At 50.2% G+C, this 16,723-nt stretch overlaps 2 protein-coding genes across 2 annotated transcripts in view; both read right to left on the bottom strand.

Annotated features, from left to right (window-relative positions):
* Positions 1-16,723, bottom strand: part of LOC114510909 (leukocyte immunoglobulin-like receptor subfamily B member 3) — a 20,399-nt gene continuing 3,676 nt past the window's right edge. The window contains exons 7-15 of the mRNA XM_028529424.2: positions 5,835-6,119; positions 5,381-5,686; positions 4,874-5,155; positions 4,373-4,672; positions 2,771-2,881; positions 2,318-2,360; positions 2,200-2,237; positions 1,956-2,008; positions 1-1,240 (exon numbers count right to left, since the gene is read on the bottom strand). Coding sequence (XP_028385225.1) covers positions 1,094-1,240; positions 1,956-2,008; positions 2,200-2,237; positions 2,318-2,360; positions 2,771-2,881; positions 4,373-4,672; positions 4,874-5,155; positions 5,381-5,686; positions 5,835-6,119 — 1,565 coding nt within the window. The 3' untranslated portion in view covers positions 1-1,093. The remainder of the gene's footprint in view (positions 1,241-1,955; positions 2,009-2,199; positions 2,238-2,317; positions 2,361-2,770; positions 2,882-4,372; positions 4,673-4,873; positions 5,156-5,380; positions 5,687-5,834; positions 6,120-16,723) is intronic.
* LOC114510659 (leukocyte immunoglobulin-like receptor subfamily A member 3) overlaps positions 14,027-16,723 on the bottom strand; it is a 21,060-nt gene continuing 18,363 nt past the window's right edge. The window contains exon 11 of the mRNA XM_036012647.1: positions 14,027-14,366. Coding sequence (XP_035868540.1) covers positions 14,278-14,366 — 89 coding nt within the window. The 3' untranslated portion in view covers positions 14,027-14,277. The remainder of the gene's footprint in view (positions 14,367-16,723) is intronic.

A 16,723-nucleotide genomic window follows, 5' to 3' on the forward strand; every position in this document is an offset into this window, starting at 1 on the left:
TCATCTTTAATTTCAGTTAAGTTTTAAAGATGAGCATTCTGAACAAATAAAATGCAATAAAAAAAAAAAAGCTCTGAAAGCTGAACAATCATTTTCAGGCAGAGGAAGTAGCAAGTAGAGGCCAGCATCATAGCCCGACTCCAGCCTTTCCCCAACCCATGACAAGGGAAGTCAGGATGAGCTGTGGGGGCAGGGAGCTGCTGGGAACAGGGCTGATCCCATCCACCATAGGCTGCTGGGTGTTTTTTTGTTTGTGTTTTAGAGGGGAAGGAAGGGAGGAAAGGGGAGAAATAACACCTCAACCAGAATGGAACCCTCAACTGAGGCATGGGCCATGATCAGGAATTAACTGGTGACCTTTAGCTTTGTGGGGTGATGCCTAACCAATTGAGCCACACTGGTCAGGGCAGCTGGTGAATTTTAATTGGTAGTGATTGACAAGATCTACAGGCTCATTACACAGCTTGTTACAGGGTGGGTGGTGGGCAGATTCCTAATTCTGTTTTGACGATGTGAAGTGGGGAATGGGTTAGTGGCCTATGAAAGGCACCCCTCCCCCCATGTTTAGAGAAGGAAGACAGTGATGGTCAGGAGGGAGCAGGCTTCCTTTTCCTTGCTGAGAAGCTGCATCAGGCAGGGGAGGAAGGGGCTGGATCAGGAAACGAGAAGTATGGAATTGAGCAACCCCTTCAGTGGCTGCAGCCACTTTGTACCCTATAGTTGGTCCCTTTGTGTCTGGGGACTTTTGGGCTCTGAGGTCAGCTGAGTGCCCAGCTTCACAGTGATAGCTGTGGCTCACTGGCTGAATTATAGGCCTGCCCTCAGCCCAAGGTTGTCATGTGTATAATTCTGGCCTTGCAGTTCCAAGGGATTCGTGCAGTCAGTGGGGTCCCTTAGGGGATGTAGATCAGCCATGTGATGATGGAGTTCCAGAAGCAATAGACTTCTAAAAGGCCCCAGAGCTGCTGAGGGCCTGAGTGAGGTCTCCAGGCTGGCAGGGGCCACTACTGAGTGTCCTTGGGTGCAGCTCCTGTGCTTTCCAGGGTCCCTGCAGGCCCCCTCCGTGGAGCGTGGGGTTAGGATCCTTTCTGGGTTAGTGGACAGCCAGAGCAGCATACACACTGGGCTCATCTGGGGGCTCCTCTGACGGGGAGGAAGAGGGTGCCCTTGTCTCCTGTCTGAGGGCCAAGTGGTTCAGCTGGGCGTAGGTCACATCCTGGGGATCTTCAGATGCTTCAGCCTGTGGTGGGGCAGAACAAAGACTCATGGTTGGGGTTGGGGATGCCTTAGGCCGGGGAGGTTAAAGGACATAGTCCTGGGGCCCTTGGTCATGACTGCCAGAGACAGTGAGGGGGGTAATCTTGGTTCTACTCTTGTTCTCTGTTTCTGTCAGTCATTGGATCGTTGAGGGTCTAGGGGAGGCAGGGTGTGGGGTTGAAAACTTGGCAGTGTGAGTCTGGTGCTGGGGAGGTAGGAACTGGGCATGGAGCCATAACCACGGGCGGACAGACCCCACTGCAGCCCTCAAGGGAGTGCTGTCCATGGCTCGTTGGGGCTGAGTGAGCCTGCCATGGTGGACAGAGTGTGTTGTCACCCTGTGTGGGTCCCAGGCTCGACGGGAGAGAATGAACACAGCGAGGGCTGAGCGAGCCTGTAGGGCCCTTTGTGTGGGGTTCAGGAGCACCTCTCTGCAGGCCCAGGGCCTGGATTTCAGCCCTTTGGTGAGGCTTCGACTGCTTGCGCCTGACCTCCAGCGCTGCCATCGCCACCGCCACCGGAGAATTGGCCAGTGGAGGAGACCGGGGAGGGCAAGGAGAGCGTAGTGTTGCAGCAGCTCAGAACGGGTACTTCCAGAGGCGGTCCAGAGTTGAAGTGGGTGACAGGGACATGTGCACAGAATTTGGTGTGTGGACAAGTGTGTGTGGGCTCCCAGCTCAGGGCCAGACGGAGCTCACCTGACTGTCCAGGTGTCTGTCCTCCTCAGGCTGTGTGTCTTTCACAACAGCATCTGTTGGGGACAGAACAAGGCGATTTCATCTCTTGCCAAGGTTCCCTGAGATCTCACCCAGCAGAGGCCCAGGTAGGATTAGTTATGTGGCAAAGGTCACAGTATCAGCTTTGTGCTGTGTCACAGCCAAGCCCAGACCATTTCTCTGGGCCTGTCTCCTCCCCCAAGACTTCTCGTCCAAGTTCCCTTACACAAGTTCTCTTCCTGGATGTCAGCAGCTGGGCTGGAGCTGGGGGAAGAGAGAGAGTGTTAGGGGGCTGAGAGGGGGCCTGGACCAGTGGGGCTCAGGGTCTTTGGGAGAGGGCTCACCTCTTCTGCGGGCCTCTGTCCTCATGTTCTGTTGCTGCGCCCGCTGCGGGAAGGTGGGGTCAGCTTCCAGCAACCACCCCCCCCACCCCACCGCCACCCCCCTGTGCCCCCCACCCCCCAGCAGACCCTCCCCTGGGGCAGGGCTAAGACCTGCAGAGGACTTAACAACTGAGATCATAATCCCCCACCCACCTTCATGTAGAGAGAATGCAATTCTGGTTGAAGAGGAACAAAATTTGCATGTGTTTTCAAACATTTCGTAAGTTTGGAAAAGCCAAAGGAATACTCAAAGATACTTACGCATACACTCTCATTTAATCTCTTTAGGTTTTTTCCCATTGGGAAAGGCTGGAGTTTTTCTTTACTGACCTTCCTGACTATTTGGTTTAGTTCTGGCTGGCTCTTAAGCCCATACTATCTTCTGTGACCCAGGTCACCTCGTTTCCTACTCACTCGATGTCCTGCCTTTGTTCTGACTCCAGTGTCGGAGGAAGAAGAGGAGGGAGAGCAGCAGGACGAGGGCCACCGAGACCCCAATCAGGATGCTCAGGGACCATTGGAGACCTTGGGTAGGAGTGATGTCATGAATGAGCCAAGATGCCATTTAATGAGCACCTACTGTGTGCAAGGCACGGGCTGAGGTCTGTCATTCATCTGCTCTAACCTCACAGCCCTCGTGCACCAGGGATGGCTGACCCACTGACCAGTCCACTGCGGCTCTGAGAGGTTAGCCACGTGCCCCAGGCCACCCAGCCTGGCTGGGGCAGGGCTGGGACTGGACCCTGGGATGTGGGTTTCCTTGTGTGATTGTCACTACTATTATTATTGTTTTTAAATTTTTGTTTATGCTGTCCTTGTATTCTCCAGGGAGAACACCAGGGCAGAGACCTGTTACCATATCCAGTCACCACTGCTCCCCAGCCCTGTCCATCTCCCACTCTGCAGACTGACACCCTAGCCTGCCACGGTGAGGCCTGTGTGCACACAGTGTGTGTATCTGTGAGGGGTGTGGGTGGTCTGTGTCCTTCCAAAGCTCTAAACAGGGCCAGGCTGCCTGCTGAGGGCTTTCCCTTTGGGGGAGGTGGCAGGAGACCTGTTCCACAGCCCGTGACCTTGACTCTGGAGGAACACGACTTGTCCAAGATCCCACAGATGGGAGGTAGCAGAGCTAGGAGCTGAACCACGAGTGGGGCATCTTTCCCCAACTCTGTAGCTGCTCCTTGGAAGGCTTACAGAGGAGACCCCAGATACTGCCTGTGTCCCCAACACACACACACACACACACACACACAGGCAATCACACACGTACCCACATACACACAGACCAAGTAGCCTTTGGAGAAATTGGTCCCAGAGAGAAGAAAGAACTTTTCTCAGGCTCTTATCCAGGAACTGGCTGAGCCAAGACCAGAACTGAGCTTCCCCCTGCTGCAACCCCCCAGGCCCTCACTTACCCAACTGGGGGCCTGACTTCATAGTGGGCTGATCCTCAGGGCCTCCTAGAGAACAGAATGGGGAGGGTGAGGGATGGGATCTTCCTTCTCCCTACTTGAGCCTGGCTGCCCTTCACCTGGGTGGGACCACAGCATCTCCCTCTGCCATGACACCCCCACTCGTCACCTGCCTGCCTCACAGCCCTGGGGTCCCCAATATGCCCCCAGCATCAGTGTCTGGCCAAGTGTGCCAGGGTGGGGCATCTAGTTCTCTTTGGGAGCAAGGCCTCTGCTAGTCACCATGCTTGTTTTGGTCTCAGGGTCAGGCCAAGGGTGCTGCAGTAGGAGAGGGATTGGGATGGGTGCCCCTTGCTTTTCCTCCCTTTGCTCAGCCCGAGGCCTTTCCAACATTCCTGGGGCCCTGAAATTTGTCTGGGCCTCAGGGATGAGGGTGAGGCAAGGGTTTGGTGGCTCTGGCTTTTCCATTCCTCTGGGAGGTGAGGGTCCCCTTGGGCTGACCCTCCTTCTGTGACCCCCTCGACCTTGTCCAGCCTAAAGATCCCCTGGGGAACAGGGTCCTCAACTGACCATGAAACACAAGGGCAAGGCTGGGGCTCCTCACCTGAGACCAGGAGCTCCAGGGGGTCACTGGGATGTGACAACTGGAAGGGGGAGGAGCTGTGTGAGCTGTAGCACCTGTAGGTCCCATTGTAGCCCCAGGTCACAGGGCTGATGGTGAAGTTGGCCTGAGAAGGGGCAGCTGTGTCCTGCAGACGAAGCCACTGGGGAGGATCTAGGGACCCCTCCCTGTGCAGGTGGAAGGTGTCAGCCCTGACCTCAGATTGACACTGCAAGGTCACGTTTGCCCCCCAGGGCACCAAGGGTCCTGGATGTGCTGAGAGGGAGGGTTTCCTGTACATTCCTGGGGAGAGGAGGGCTGTGATGTGCAGAGTCACCCTCCCTCCATGCCCTTGTCCCTGAGCTGAGGGACTATGTCAATCCCCAGGGACACTGTCTGTGACCCATCTTAGCTCCTCTCAGTCCCTCTGAGTGGGCGTCTTTTATCTCCATGCTCCTCACTCCCTTCCCAGTCAGGACAGGGGGGCAGGGCAGGGCTCCTCACCTGCAATCAGGATGTCCAGGGGGGCGCTGGGGGCGGACCACACATAGGAGAGGTTGTGTCTGCTATAGCACCTGTAGCGGCCCCTATGGGCGAGGTTCACAGGGCCCAGGGAGAAGTTGGGGCTGCGCTGCCCCTGGAGATACTGGGGGCGTGTGGGCTGTTGGTCCTTGGTCAGAGCGAATCTGGCAGAGCCAGGCTCTGAGTGACACTGGAGGGTCAGGCTGTCTCCAGGCAGCACCATGGGTCCTGGCTGGGCCAAGAGGGAAGGCTCCCTGTACACACCTGGGGAGAAGGTCATTGTCACTCAGGGGACACACCCACCCACTACCCAGGGGGGCTGCAGTGAGAGCTGTCACTTGTCCCTCTCTAAGTCTCCTGCCTGTGATTCTGTCCCTAGTTAAACCAAGTCATGCACCCCTACCTCCCCCAGGGCTTTATGAGGCACAAGGTTAGATCAGATATTTGGGGGCCCAGGAAAAATTTGAAGCCAAGTGTGGGTCACCTCACCTGTGACTTGGAGATGCAGAGGGGCACTGGGCTGTGACCACACATTGGGGTAGAAGCTGGAGGAACCATAACATCTGTAGGTCCCCCCATGGGAGGATCTCACGGGGCCCACAGGGAAGACAGCCTGCCGTCTCCCAGCATAGTACTTCCATTCTGATTTCCTGCTATGGAGCAGCTCAGCCTCTCCCTCCTTCAGCAGGTGGAAAGGGCCCTGTGTGGACTGTGAGCTGCACAAGAGGGACACGTTCCCTCCTGAGTTCACCACCGGGCCTGGCTGGGCTGAGAGGGAGGGTGCGCTGTACACTCCTGAGGGAGAAGGAGGATCTGAGTTAAAGGAGACCATCACCCCACCTTCCCCAGGTGTGGGCTGTGAGGGGTGTGGCCCCTCTAAAGCCACACTTCTTCATCCTCTGAGGAAGAGCCTGTAGTGGGGAGGAGACCTGGGTTCCCTTACCTGTCATCACCAGGAGCAGGGGCTCACTCCTCTCAGACAGTGTGTCCCCAGTGCTGTATGCACACTGGTACAGCCCTGTGTACTGTGAGCTCATGGACTGAATGAGGAACTCAGTCTTCTTGCTGGAGGTGTTTGGGATGCTCGTATCCAAGGGCTGAGAGTACCTGTCTTTATACAGAAGGTAGCCATCCGCCTGCAGAGACCCCTGGCACCAGATGGTCACAGGGCTCCCCTTACTGATGATGGGACCTGGGTCAGCCCATATGTAGGGTTTGGGGGAAACTCCTGGAAAGGAATCAGAGCTACAGGTTCAGGGGTTCCTTGTGCCCTCAGTTTCCCCAGCTGTCACTCTAAGATCCCTCTCAGATTGGACCATTTCCAAAACCAGTGTTCCCAGCAGCTAAGGGGACCCATTGTGCTGAAGCAGGAGCTCTGGGGGAGGACTCACCTGCCTGGACCTGATCCCACCAGCCCCGACACAGCCCTGGAAGAGAGTCCTGTGAGATTATCCTTCAACCCACACACAGAAGCTCCAGGCCTGGTCTGGGCTTCTGAGTGCTGGGGTCAGATCTGGGGCTGAGCCACCTCTTCTACCCCCATGGTTCTGTCCATACTGAGCCTCCTGAGTCCTGCGGTCTCTTGGACCAAGACCTGGGAGGGGAGGGGACCCAACCCTCATTTTTTCCCCAAAACTCACCGAGGTAGAGAAGGACAGTGAGGGTCGCGGTCCTGGTGCTTCCTGCCATGGTCATCAGTGTGCAGACGACGTATCAATTCACTGCAACACAGAGTAACCAATGGGGTGTTATGGGGCCCTGGCTCTGTAGACAGGCAGGTCATGGGTTCCTCATCAGTGGCCTGGCAGGAAGGGAAGTAGCCCCTCCCTGTAGGAGGGACCAGAGGAGTCAGCAAGCTCTGGAGATTTCAGCCTGATCTGAGTCTCAGTAGACCCCATACACTCTGCCTCCACAGAAGGCATTTTTTTCTCAATGTCCCCAAGTGGGCCTGTGGAGCATCGCCATGCAAGAAACATCACATCACCCAGACATGACCCATTAGAGGACAGGTGAAGAAGAGGCGTCCCCGTGACAGGTAGGGCTGTGTGTGTGTCACATACATCTAACCCACCTCTTTGTGTGACTTACCTTCAACCCCTGAAACCTCTGTCCATGGCCTCAGGCTCATGACTCTCATCCCACGATGGGCTGCAACCTCATGATGTGGTGGGAATGGCAATACCCTCCTCATGGGTGGTTGCAGATGCAAAGACCCTTGATGTCTTCTAGTCTGTCACTGAGTTGCTGTTGGGACCCAGCAGCACATCAGGAGCAGCTTTCTAAATGGGGTCTATCTCTCTCTTGCAGGTGATGTGAGGACATGAGCCCAGAGGGCCCGGGCAGAGAATGCACACAGTCTCCCAGTGCACCAGGCGTGGGGTCTGATGGTCACGTGACTGCGGCTGCAGGTTCTGGAACTGGGCTCCATTCACACCCACAGTCCTCTCACTCACCCACTAAGTGAAAAATCCACTTTCTCAAATGCTGGATATATGCTGCTTCCACAATCCAAAGACACATGCCCAGAGTTGTGCCTAATTCTTAGTGTTTGGTGTGGCCAGATGCAATGGTATGTACTTTACTATTCAGGGCATGTCCTGGTAGGGCACAGAGAGTGAGACCTCTATAATCTCACAGCTTTGACAGACCCTGAATCTTTCAGTTCCTCCTTTCCTCCCTCCACCTGCAGTGCCAACCACAGCAATCAGAGCCCTTGCCACTCTCTACTCATCAGGTCCAACTCACAAGAAGTCATCTATACTGTGGACAAATACAAGATTCTGCTCCATGTCCAGATGCTGAGGGTCCCTTTGGACTCTGCTATGAAAGAAGGAGGTGATTTTATCCTTGGGAAAACTGTGAACATGAACCTGGGTTAATTGCTTCTCGGTTACCAGACTCATAGCTGTCTAGAAATGACCAAAGGATGTCTAGTAAATCCACACATCCAGCACAGCAGCTGTGGCAGGAGTTGGCACTTGGTGAAGTTCACTTCGCCTTCTGCCACCACAGCCCTCCCAGTGTCTGTGGGGAGCAGGTGGGTGTATTAGACAGGGATACCATGGGCCCCCCCACTGCCCCCTCTTACCCGTGAGGGTGGCACCCACCTCTGCATTTCCACCTGAACGTAGGACTGTTTGTGGTTTACTCTACTGGGCATTAGGTAAGTGACACTGTTGAGTAACAAACTCTTCTTCCTTTCTTTAAAAGTATGTAACTATGTTTTGGAAGTCAGTCAAATCACTTTGTGGTTCAGCTTATCCTTTAAGAAAAAAATCAGTATTTAGGCATATTCTAGGGCTAGTTTGGCCTTACCCCTAAAACATGGCTCTTCTAGGCTGTCTTAATTGCTCCAAGGGTCCCACAGTTCTTTATGGAATTCAGAAGTTTCTTGCCTTCACATGAGCTCTGGGAATTAAAGTAAAACTTTATTTGTAGTTCTTAAGATGTGGGTAGATTAACAAGATACTCACAAACATCGTTGGATGATAATGTGTATATGTTTGTTTTTATTGCCCCCAGACTTGAACAAAATGTGAGCTGAGTGCTCATGGGCAGTTGTGACTTTCTGTCCTCTGCACTGTGGTAGGGTCTACCTATTCACTCTTCCCTATCTCCCCTCTTCCTTGTTGATGTTCCAAGATTCCTCCTTTATCATTATCTTCCTGGGGCAAGAACTTCCAGTGGCTATTCATTTATGGGGGTCTACTTGTGATAAATCCTCTTACTATTTTTTCACCCGAGAATGTTTTATTTCCCCATCATTCCTGAAAGATAATTTCACCACTTCTAGAATTCAGGATTGACAGTGTTTTCTTCTCCCAGCACTTGAAAAATGTGCTACTTTTCTCCTATCTTCATGGTTTATGACAAGAATCGCATTGTCATCCAAGTGGGTTTTCTCTCTATGGGTGAGGTGGCATTTCTCCCTCATGCATTCAAGGAACTTCTTTGTCTTTTTTTTTAGTTGAGTTATGATGCATCTTGGTGTGGATTTCTTTGAGTTTATACTGTTTTAAAGTCATTGAGTTTCATGAATACATAGGCTTATGACTATTGCCAAATTTGGGGAAATTTCAGTCATTTCTTGAGTAGTTTTTCAGTCTTGTCCTTTGCTTCTAGGACTCATGATGCAAATGTTGGAGCTTTTGTGACACTCCACCAGGTTGTTGAGCCTCTGCTCATATTTGTTCCCAGTTTACTTACTCCCTGTTGTTCAGACTGAGTAATTTCTATTGTTCTTTTTTCATGTTCATTATGTATTTTTGACTTTTCTATTCTGCTGTTGAGGCCATGCATCTGTGAGGCCTCCTTTTGATTATCATAGTTTTCAAATTTAAAATTTTTAAAATATATTTTATTGATTATGCTATTACAGTTGTCCCATTTTCCCCCCTCCACTTCCCTTCACCCTGTACACCCTCTCCCACCCATATCCCCCACTTTAGTCATGTCCATGTGTCATACTTATAAGTTCTTTAGCTTCTACATTTCCCATACTATTCTTACCCTCCCCCTATCTATTTTCAACCTACAATCTATGCTACTTATTCTCTGTACCTTTTCCCCCTCTCTCCTTCTCCCACTCCCCTGTTGCTAACCCTCCATGTGATCTCCATTTCTGTGGTTCTGTTCCTGTTCTAGTTGTTTGCTTAGTTTCTTTTGGTTTTGCTTTAGGTGTGGTTGTTAATAATTGTGAGTTTGCTGTCTTTTTACTATACATTTTTTAAAAAGATTTTATTTATTTATTTTTAGAGACCGAAGGGAGGAAGATAAATAGAGAGAGAGAAACATTAATGTGCAGTTGCTGGGGGTCATGGCCTGCAACCCAGGCATGTACCCTGACTGGGAATCGAACCTGCGACACTTTGGTTCGCAGCTCGAGCTCAATCCACTGAGCCACGCCAGCCAGGGCCTTTTACTATACATTTTTTTTCTTTATCTTCTTTTCTTAGATAAGCCCTTTTAACATTTCATAAAATAAGGGCTTGGTGATGATGAACTCCTTTAACTTGGCCTTATCTGAGAAGCACTTTATCTGCCCTTCCATTCTAAATGAAAGCTTGGCTGGATAGAGTAACCTGGGATATAGGTCCTTGTCTTTCATGACTTGGAATACTTCTTTTCAGCCCCTTCTTGCCTGTAAGGTCTCTTTTGAGAAATCAGCTGACAGTCTGGTGGGAACTCCTTTGTAGGTTACTGTCCCCTTATCTCTTGCTGCTTCTAGGATTCCCTCCTTCATTTTTACCTTGGCTAATGTAATTATGATGTGCCTTGGTGTGTTTCTTCTTGGATCCAGCTTCTTTGGGGCTCTCTGAGCTTCCTGGATTTCCTGGAAGTCTATTTCCTTTGCCAGAATGGGGAAGTTCTCCTTTATTATTTGTTCAAATATGTGTTCAATCTGTTGCTTTTCCTCTTCCCCTTCTAGTACCCCTATAATTCGGATGTTGGAATGTTTAAAGGTGACCTGGAGGTTCCTAAGCTTCTCCTCATTTTTTTGAATTCTTATTTCTTCATTCTTTCCTGCTTGGTTGTTTTTTCTTCCTTCTGTTCCACTCTATTGTTTTGAGTCCCAGTTTCCTTCCCATCACTATTGGTTCTCTGTGCATCTTCCTTCATCTCTTTTATGGTAACCTGCATTTTTTCATCTAATTTGCACCCCAAATCAACCAATTCTGTAAGCTTCCTGATCACCAGTGTTTTGAACTGTGCATCTGATAGATTGGCTATCTCTTGGTCGCTCAAAAGGTTGAGTCCTGGGGCATTGAGCTGTTCTTCTGTTTGAGACATCTCTCTCTCTCTCTCTTTTTTTTTTTGGTCCAGTCGCTCCTGTTATGGTGAGGGGTGGAGCCTTAGGTGTTTACCAGGGCTGGGCACCCCAGTCACTAGATTATGACGTTGTATGTGGGGGCGGGGGTGGGAGGGAACAATGGCGGTAGCTCCATTCTCCCTGGACCTCAGTCCCTTCTCTGGGATCCTGGGTTGCGCGCTCTGCCCTTGTCCACAATTGCTGCCTCACTGGGTCTGCCAGCTGCCGCTTGCGTACTCAGGGTCCACCCACTGCAATCTTGTGCGCCCCAGATGCCTTACACGCTCCCAGTTGCCTTATGTGCCTAACTCTCCCTATTCTCCGCACCGCGACCCCGCGCCCGGCTGCTCCTCTCCACCCCCTCCTACTGGTCTGGATGAACAGGTCTACTTCAACTTCTTGACTGTCCGACTTCCATTCAGATAAATTCTCTGGCAGTTCTGGGTGTTATTCTGTCTCTAAATTGTTGTTGTTCTAATCTTGGTTGTGTGTGGAAGTATGGTGTATCCACCTATGCCTCCATCTTGCCGGAAGTCTGCTCTCAAATTTAAAATTTTTATTGTGTTTTTCTTTATATCTTCTATGTCTTTACTGAAGCTTGCTTTCTTTTTCTTTTTCTTTTGTTTTTAGATTTTATTTATTTTTAGAGAGAGGGCAAGGCAGGGAGAAAGAGAGGGAGAGAAACATCAATGTGTGGTTGCCTTTCATGCGCCCCCTACTGGGGACCTGGCCCACAACCCAAGCATGTGCCCTGACTAGGAATTGAACCAGTGACCCTTTGGTTCACAGGCCAGTGCTCAATCCACTGAGCCACACCAGCCAGGGCCTTTTATTAAACTTTTGATATATAGTAACTTAGGTAATTGATTTTTAAAAGGCTTTCTCCTTTTTTAAAAATGAGATGAGGTTTTTATGTTTTTACTTTTTAAGTTTTTAGCTTTATTTTTATTGTTGACACTATTACAGATGCTCCCCATTTCCCCCCTGTTGGCCCACCTCTGCCAAGCCCCTGTCCTCCCTTCCCTCTGGCCATCACCACACTGCTGTCTATGTCTATGGGGTATACCTGTGTGTTCTTTGGCTAATCCCTTCACCTTCTTTCATCAAGTCCCCCACATTCCCTCCCTTTGGCATCTGTCAGTCTTTTAAGTGTATCTATACCTCTCGTTCTATTTTGTTCATCAGTGTATTTGCTTCATTAGAGTCCACAGATGAGTGACATCATATGGTATTTGTCTTTCTCTGTCTTTATTTTGCTTAGCATAATAATCTCCAGGTCCATCCATGCTGTTGCAGAAGTTTTAAGAGTCCTTTCTTTTTTTACAGCCATGTAGTATTCCTTTGGATAAATGTACCACATTGTTTAATCTACTCTTCTACTGATGGGCACTTGGACTGTTTCCAGATGTTTTTTCAAAATTTTTTATTAATTTGAGAGAGAGGAAGGGTGGGAGAGAGAGATATTGATTTGTTTTACTTATGCATTAGTTGATCTTTGTATGTGCCTTGATCAGGGATCGAACCGACAACCTTCACATATCAGGATGATGCTCTACCCAAGTGAGCTACCCAGCCAGGGCCTGTTTCCAGATCTGAGGTGACAACATGTGTGCCAATTATACATCTGATAAGGGGTTAATTTCCAAAGTACATAAAGAATTTACACAACCCAACACCAGGAAGACAAACATTCCAATTAAAAAATGGGCAAATGACCCAAGAGGACATATAGATGGCCAATAGACATATGAAAAAATATTCACCTCACTAATAAACAGAGATGCAAATGAAATATCACCTCACACCTTTCAGAAAGGCTACCATCAATAAATCAACAAACAATAAAGGCTTGTGACGACATGGAGAAAAGGGAACACTAGTGCACTATTTGAGGGGAATGCAGACTGGTGCAGCCACTGTGGAAAACAGTATGGAGTTTCATCCAAAAATTAAAAATGGAACTGCCTTTTGACACACTGATCCCACTTCTGAGAATATATCCTAAGAATCCTGAAACACCCGTCAGAAAGAATATACACACCCCTATGTTCATAGCAGCATTATTTATAATAGTGAAGACCCGGAAATGGCCCAAGTGCTCTTTAGCAGACAAGTGGGTGAAAGAGCTGTGGTACATGTACACAGCGGAATACTACGCAGCTGTCAACAAGAAATAAATATGTTGAGGTGACATTGGTTAGTAACTTTATATAAATTACAAGTGTACAGTCTTATGATACACCATCTATATACTTGCTCTGTGCTCATCACCCAAAGTCTAGTCTCCTTCTGTGACTCCCTTTACCCTGTTTGCCCTCTCCCACCCCCTTCTCCTCTGGTAACCATTTTTTTCATTTCTGAATCTATGAGTGTGTTTGTTTTCTTTTTTTATTACTTCCTGTGTGTCTGTGTGTGTCCATGTGTGTATGTCTGTGTATGTGTGTGTATATTTGTGTGTATATGTCCATGTGTACATTTGTGGGCATGTGTATTTTATACATGCATAACTATTTAGAAGCATTTAGCAGTGAAGCTTTCTGGTCTCCAAGTTCACTTTGCAGGAAAAAATTTAATCACAGATTCAATATAGTTAATATGTATGACAGTTCAGAGTTCCAGATTTCACCCCCATAAGGGTAAAATCATATGTTTCTTGTCCTTTTCTGTCTTATTTCACTTAGCATGGTGCTCTCCAGATCCATCCAAGTTGTTGCAAATGGCAGTAGTTCATCTTTCTCAGCTGAGTAATATTCCATTGTGTACATTTCCACACCTTTATCCCATCATCCGCTAAAGGACACTTAAGGTTGTTTCTATGTATTTACCTTTTTTTTTCCTAATATAGTCATTCATGGTTCCTAGTTTTCCATTTCATAGATCTGCTGTGTAATATTTACATGATCATTCACTTAAAGTATTCTCTCAGTTTGGATTTTTTCTTTTTCTTTGTTTTTTAGGGATTTTTAAATTTTTAAAAGTTAAATTTATTGGACTGACAATGATTAATAAGTTTGTTACAGGCTTTTTTCTTGTTTATAAATATCTTATTTATTTATTTTTAGAGAGAGGGGAAGGGAGGGAGAAAGAGAGGGAGAGAAATATCAATATGTGGTTGCCACTCATGTGCCCCCAACTAGGGACCTAGCCCACAACCCAGGCATGTGCCCTGACTGGGAATCGAACTGGTGACCTTTTGCTCTGTAGGCCAGCACTCAATCCACTGAGCCACACCAGCCAGGGCTGTTACAGGTTTTTCAAGTGTACATTTGTATGATACATAATCCGTATATGTCATCCCACTTCTGTTTTGGTTTTAAATTTACACAGAGACATCTGTTTCTTTGATTCTAAAATGTAGGAATATTGGTTATCTGTGACTATATAAACAGGGGACTCCCAGAGAGACCCAGAGGTACTGGGGGCCCACATCAGGTCTCCAGGCTGGTTGGGGCCACTAGTAAGTGTCCTTGGGGACATCTTCTGTACCTTCTGGGGTCCATGCAGGTCCCCTTCCTGGAGTGTGGGGTCTAGGTCCTTCCTAGGTTAGTGGAAGGACAGAGCAGCATACACAGTGGGCTCATCTGGGGGCTCCTCTGATGGGGAGGATGGGGGTGGACTTGTCTCCCGTCTGAGGGTCAACTGGGTCAGCTGGGCGTAGGTCACATCCTGGGGGGAAGCAGATGCAGCAGCCTGGAGCAGGGGGAAGTGAGAGGGTTGAAAGGTGGTTGGGGCTGGGGAAGCCTGGGGCCTGGAGAGGATAGGACCCACCTGACTGTCCATCTCTCTGTCCTCTTCTGTTTGTCTGCCCTTCCTGTCCAGCAATTCCTCTGACAGGGTAGAAGGTGAGGGGGCCATTCCCTGCATCTGCCTTGATCTTGAGCAGGTGACCTGGGCACAGGTCACTCCCTGGGGGTCGTCATGGGTCCTGTTCTGCTGCAGAGAGACAATGAGACAGAACCAGCATGTCCTTGACTCCACAGTTGAAACCCTCCAGTCACGTGTCCACACGGTGTCAGAGTGACGACATAAACCTCAGATCGGATGAGGTCACCCTCCTGATGGAGTCTGTAGGGACTTCCTGAGCCTTAGATCATCTAGAAGCTTCTACAGTTCTGACTCTTAACTTAATTCACTGTCTCTTGCTCATGTGGCTCCAGCCACAGGGCCCATCTGTCTGAAGCAGCAGGTCCTGCCTCAACCTTTGCATCTGCTGTTTTCTCTGTTCTCCCCCCTCACCACACACTCCTCCCTCTGCCCTTGCTTCATTCTCCTTCACAGTACTTGGCTCTCCAGATGCCATCTGCCTGTTTGCAGGTGTCTCCCTCACCCACAGGGAGCTGGAGGAGGGTGGGGACAGGCTGCTCAGGGCTGTACCGAGGTACCAACATGGAGCTGGTAACAAGTGAGCTCCTGTCACAGCTGCTGGGTGAATGAGTGACAGGACCCTGGGACCTGCGGGTCATTCACTCATTCATGCCTCCTCCTGAGACCTGGGGCTGCACAAGGTCAGAGAGAGGGCAAGGAACCAGCAGAGGGGATCACCAAGTAGGGGACATGAGGTCACAGGAAAGTGGGGGGAGTGAGTCACAGCAGGACAACCTGATGCCCATGAGAAGTTGGTGTGGGTGCTGCTGAGATCAGGGGCGGGTGAGGGCAGGCAGTGACCACTGGGGTCAACTGGGTAACAGGAAGGTACTTGGTAGCCTGTATAGCACCAGGGGTCTCACCTGAGGGTCCAGCTCCATGCCTTCCCCAGGCTGTGGGTCCTTCATGGTAGCATCTGCTGGGGAAGAACCGGGTGTGTCTCCTGTCATGGTCCCTGAGTTCTCAGGGCTGCAGACCCGCCTGCTCCCAATGGGCCATTAACTCATGGATGAGGTGAGGGGCCAGGTCAGGCTGTGTGGATTTCAGTCCCTCTCACCCCTGACCCCACAGCCTCCTAGGCTATGCTCTTTCCCATTGTCTCCCGAAATCCCTCTGCCCCCTCCCCAGGGCAGCTGTCCATTCCTCTCACAGAGGGGCTCTTCCTGGGTCTCCACAGTTGTGCTGGAGCTGGGGGAGGAGATGGGAGTTAAGGACAGAGTGAGGCCTTGGGTGGGGGTCGGGGGTCTGGGGTCTTTGGGGCAGGAATTACCTGGTCTGTAGGCCTCTGTCCTTGGGCTCCAGGTCTGTGGCCCCTGCAGGAGGTCAGATATCAGCCTTCCTCTGGGCTGGTCAACAGCAACAGTATCAGTCCTGGGAGGGCCGGGATCCCCCACTCCCCATGTGATTCCAGAGGAAAGAAGGAAACCTTAACACACTTGTGTGTATGTTTCATGTTTAAGGAGATTGAAAATGATGAACGATTACCATACATTTGCACATCTCTGCTGATGTTGAGTGTTTTCTTTCTAGAATTTCTGGAGAATCTGTTTCTCAGCTGACCTTCTCCATCTATTTGTTTTTCCTGCAGCAGGTCCTGTGAGCCCCTCTCTTCTGTGACCCAGGTCACCCTGTTCCCTACTCACCTGATGTCCTGCCTTTGCTCTGATGCTGGTGTTGGAGGAAGAGGAAGAGGAGGAGGAGGGAGAGCAGCAGGACAAGCGCCACCAAGACCCCAATCAGCACGTTCCAGTACCATTGGAGACCTTGAGCTGGAGTGACAAAATGAATGTGCCCAAGGTGCCATTTAATGAGCACCTAGTATGTGTGAGGCACATGCTGGGATCTGTCATTCATCTCCTCTAACCTCACAGCCCTCATGCACCAGGGATGGCTGACCCACCACCCAGTTCACTGTGGCTCAGAGAGGTTAGCACCTGACCCAGGTCACCCAGCCTGGCCAGGGCAGGGCTGGGACTTCACACGGAAACTTGTATTCCCTGTACTCTCCTGCTGCCCCAGGTGGACACCAGCTCTGAGCTTTGGGCTCCTCATCTGCAGTGACCTGTCTTGTCTCCCCTGGAGCTGAGGGTCCTTCTTTATTACCTGCCCCCAGCACTGCAGGGACACAGCAGGGGCAGGGGTATGTGGTGAACCCTGAT

Source organism: Phyllostomus discolor, chromosome 12 (assembly GCF_004126475.2).
Source record: "Phyllostomus discolor isolate MPI-MPIP mPhyDis1 chromosome 12, mPhyDis1.pri.v3, whole genome shotgun sequence".
NCBI lineage: Eukaryota > Metazoa > Chordata > Mammalia > Chiroptera > Phyllostomidae > Phyllostomus > Phyllostomus discolor.